The sequence below is a fragment of the Cyprinodon variegatus genome, unplaced genomic scaffold, assembly GCF_000732505.1.
Source record: "Cyprinodon variegatus isolate N-32 unplaced genomic scaffold, C_variegatus-1.0 Scaffold851, whole genome shotgun sequence".
Taxonomy (NCBI): Eukaryota; Metazoa; Chordata; class Actinopteri; order Cyprinodontiformes; family Cyprinodontidae; genus Cyprinodon; species Cyprinodon variegatus.
Genome location: NW_015151304.1, coordinates 21,201 through 24,069, shown reverse-complemented (window position 1 = coordinate 24,069; position 2,869 = coordinate 21,201). Strand labels below are relative to the sequence as shown.

The 2,869-nt window shown below is 49.7% G+C and overlaps 1 protein-coding gene across 1 annotated transcript in view; it reads left to right on the top strand.

Annotated features, from left to right (window-relative positions):
• Nucleotides 1–2,869, top strand: part of LOC107099252 (disks large-associated protein 1-like) — a gene marked incomplete at its 3' end in the record, with an annotated part of 53,548 nt that overhangs the window by 30,622 nt on the left and 20,057 nt on the right. Inside the window, exon 3 of the mRNA XM_015397307.1 lies at nucleotides 844–2,360. Within this exon, the coding sequence (XP_015252793.1) occupies nucleotides 942–2,360 (1,419 nt within the window). The remainder of the gene's footprint in view (nucleotides 1–843; nucleotides 2,361–2,869) is intronic.

Sequence of the window (2,869 nt, the reverse complement as noted above, 5' to 3'; positions counted from 1 at the left end):
AGAAGAAGAATCCTTGTTTGCCCACTGAGCGATTTGCCCACAACCACCTTAAGACGGCCGACTGAATTTCAAACTCGTTTGATTTTCTCTTGACTTTAAGATTCCTAATGGGGGGGGGGTCGTTAGAGGCTGATCGCCCCTCGTTACCCCCTGTTCACTACACGCATCATCAGGATGAAAGTCGGCCTGATTGAAAAAGTCTCGCACGACTGTAGAATCGGCCGAAAAAGGGCAAAAAAATCGTCCAGTGTTCGTCCGGCTTCGGCCGTTGGTAGGTGGGGGCCAATAATAGAAATGGTTATGTGGTAACCTAATGGTTTCACCCACCTAAAGTCTCCGTTGTTACATAGTTACTTTGAAACGATGTTACTTTATTTTGGGGTAATTTTCTTGTTAACTAGTAATATAATGTGACTTGCTATGTTATAACATGATTATTGACCCCTCACCCCCCCAACATGGACTGATCAGATTCTTCCCCACCGCCATTAGACTGCTAAAAGTTATGTAAAATGGGTTATATAAAAACAACTGAGAGTTAGAACTGTAACTATAAAGTCATATGTTTACATCCCTGTTTTTAGGGTTAGGGTTCCTGCTTCCCTTATCAAGGCTGCACTTTAAAAAATGAAATAGTCTAGAGAACTGTTCCTGTGTTGTGTAAAAAATGACAAAATCTGTCTGAGTCTATTGATGTGCTGTAAAAGAAAGCGTTACTTTTAAAGTTTTCAGTCATAAAGATCAATTTTTTTAATAAAAAGATGTTTGGTTTGTAAGTGAAAACCTCTTCCTGTTCCTTTCTGCCACTAACCGATTCTCTTCTTTCTGCTTCCTGTTTTGCAGCGTTTCCACCTCTCCTCCCAGGGGCAGCCCTCTGATCACAGGCCTGGCATCTTTCATCCATTCATCCCTCTTTCATTCAGTCATATTTTTGCCCCGTCATGAAAGGCCTGTCCAGTAGTCGGAGTCACCATCACGTGGTCTCCTATGAGCCATCGTACGATCCACTGGGTCACCATGTTGACCGTAAGCCATATTTGTTCAGCCAGATGGATATGCCTTTGCCAATTCCCATGCCACATCCATCTGAGTTGCCCTATTACAATGCTCAACGCGTCTCCTACCCCTCTGAAAGCAACAGCATTGTCCCATATGGAACCTTCCCCAGGAGGTGCCACTCCACCTCCTCAGCTCACCATCCTGAGGTAAAGGATGAGTGTATGGCCATGGTGCCGTACGCAGGGGGGGGAGGAAGAGGAGGAGGAGGGGGAGGAGGCTACGGGGCTAAATCCCAGTCTTGGGTGCCAGTAAATTTTGCGGACCCCTATGAGCAACAGCCCATATTTTCCAGAGATGGCTACCACACACTGCAGTACAAACGAGGAGTGTTGTCCCACAGCGGGGGGATGGGAGCCAATGACGGCAACAATGACAGTCCTGGACGAATTCGCCACCTGGTCCACTCGGTCCAGAAACTCTTTACCAAGTCGCATTCATTGGAGGGGCCACAGCACACGCAGTCATCCAAAGGGCCCAATAACGGGAGCGTTTATGGTGGTGGCGGTGGTGGAGGAGGTAGCGGTGGTGGTGGTTCAAGGGCTAGCCCAGAGGGTGCGGCTCCCCCAGGGGGGACGCGCCACCGGAAGCGCAGCAAGAGCCGGGAGCGCTGTCGATCAGCAGAGCCTAAGCATCGGAGCTACCACCACCACCACCACCCGCAGCTTCATGGCTCAGCATCTGCTCCAGGCTCCGGATACTGGAGCTCAGATGACAACCTGGAACGGGAGCTGTGTCTTTACCACCCTCATCACCACCAACCTCCACCTTCACCCTCCCTCTCCGTTTCCCCCTCGCCCGTTGCCATGACAACGGGACAGTGCCATGGCAACAACCCCGATAAGTACCCGCAGACCCCCCTGCCAAACCTCTCCTCCTCACAGTCCCAGCAGTACTTTCTGATGGACCCCTACGGGACAGTTAACGAGCACGCCCACACTCACGCACGCCACGGCCGCACCCACCACCACTCTGCACTCAAAACCTCTTGGAGCAACAGCGATGTGAAGTATTCAGCTTCCTCTGCATGTGTGCCAGGTAGTGGTAACAGCAATAAGAGCGATGGCTGTGTCGGTGGAGGAGGCGGCCCCTTGCTGCCGCTGGGTCTTGTGGACGGGCCTATTGAGAAGAAAGGGGCATGGTCGTCAAGCCTAACGGTGAGCAGGGCCCGAGAGGTCTACACCAACAACAGCAGCCACAAGCAGCTACGAGCCAGCGCAGGACCCGGTAACCTAAACCTAGATAGAGCTCTAGTCAAATCTAAGGCCAGTCAGCAGCAGGACCCTTCTTGCCAGTTCTTACAGGTAAATTCTTTACTGGTTCCAGCCAAAGTAGTCCAGTCACTCCCCCTCCCCCCCCTGTTGCCTCTTCTTCTCCACTTATTACTTTTCTGAACAATGTTACCTCTAAGTCAGTGGGCTCCAGTCTCACTGCCAAAATCCAGCCAGCCTTTCTTATGCTTGACGATTCAGGATTTTCATTCTACAGTCATGTATGATAATAATAATATTAATAAGTAGAGAGATTCTGGACAGAATTTGCAATGAAAACAAAAATATGAACATTTCATGTTTACAGGATGTGGAAGCATCCAGATATCAGATGTAAAGCTCCTGTTGCACCTTGACAAGTCAGACCAGCCTGTTCCTGATGTACAGAAAATCTGTCAAAAAAGCAGGTATATGTTGGAGAAGTTATGGGAAGCTGCATGGCTGGATGACGTCGGTATATGGCATGTACGCCAGCGTCCGCCATCCATGGTCCATCAGTTCCAGGTCAGTTATCTGACATCCGTTCAGTATCAGTTCCTCAT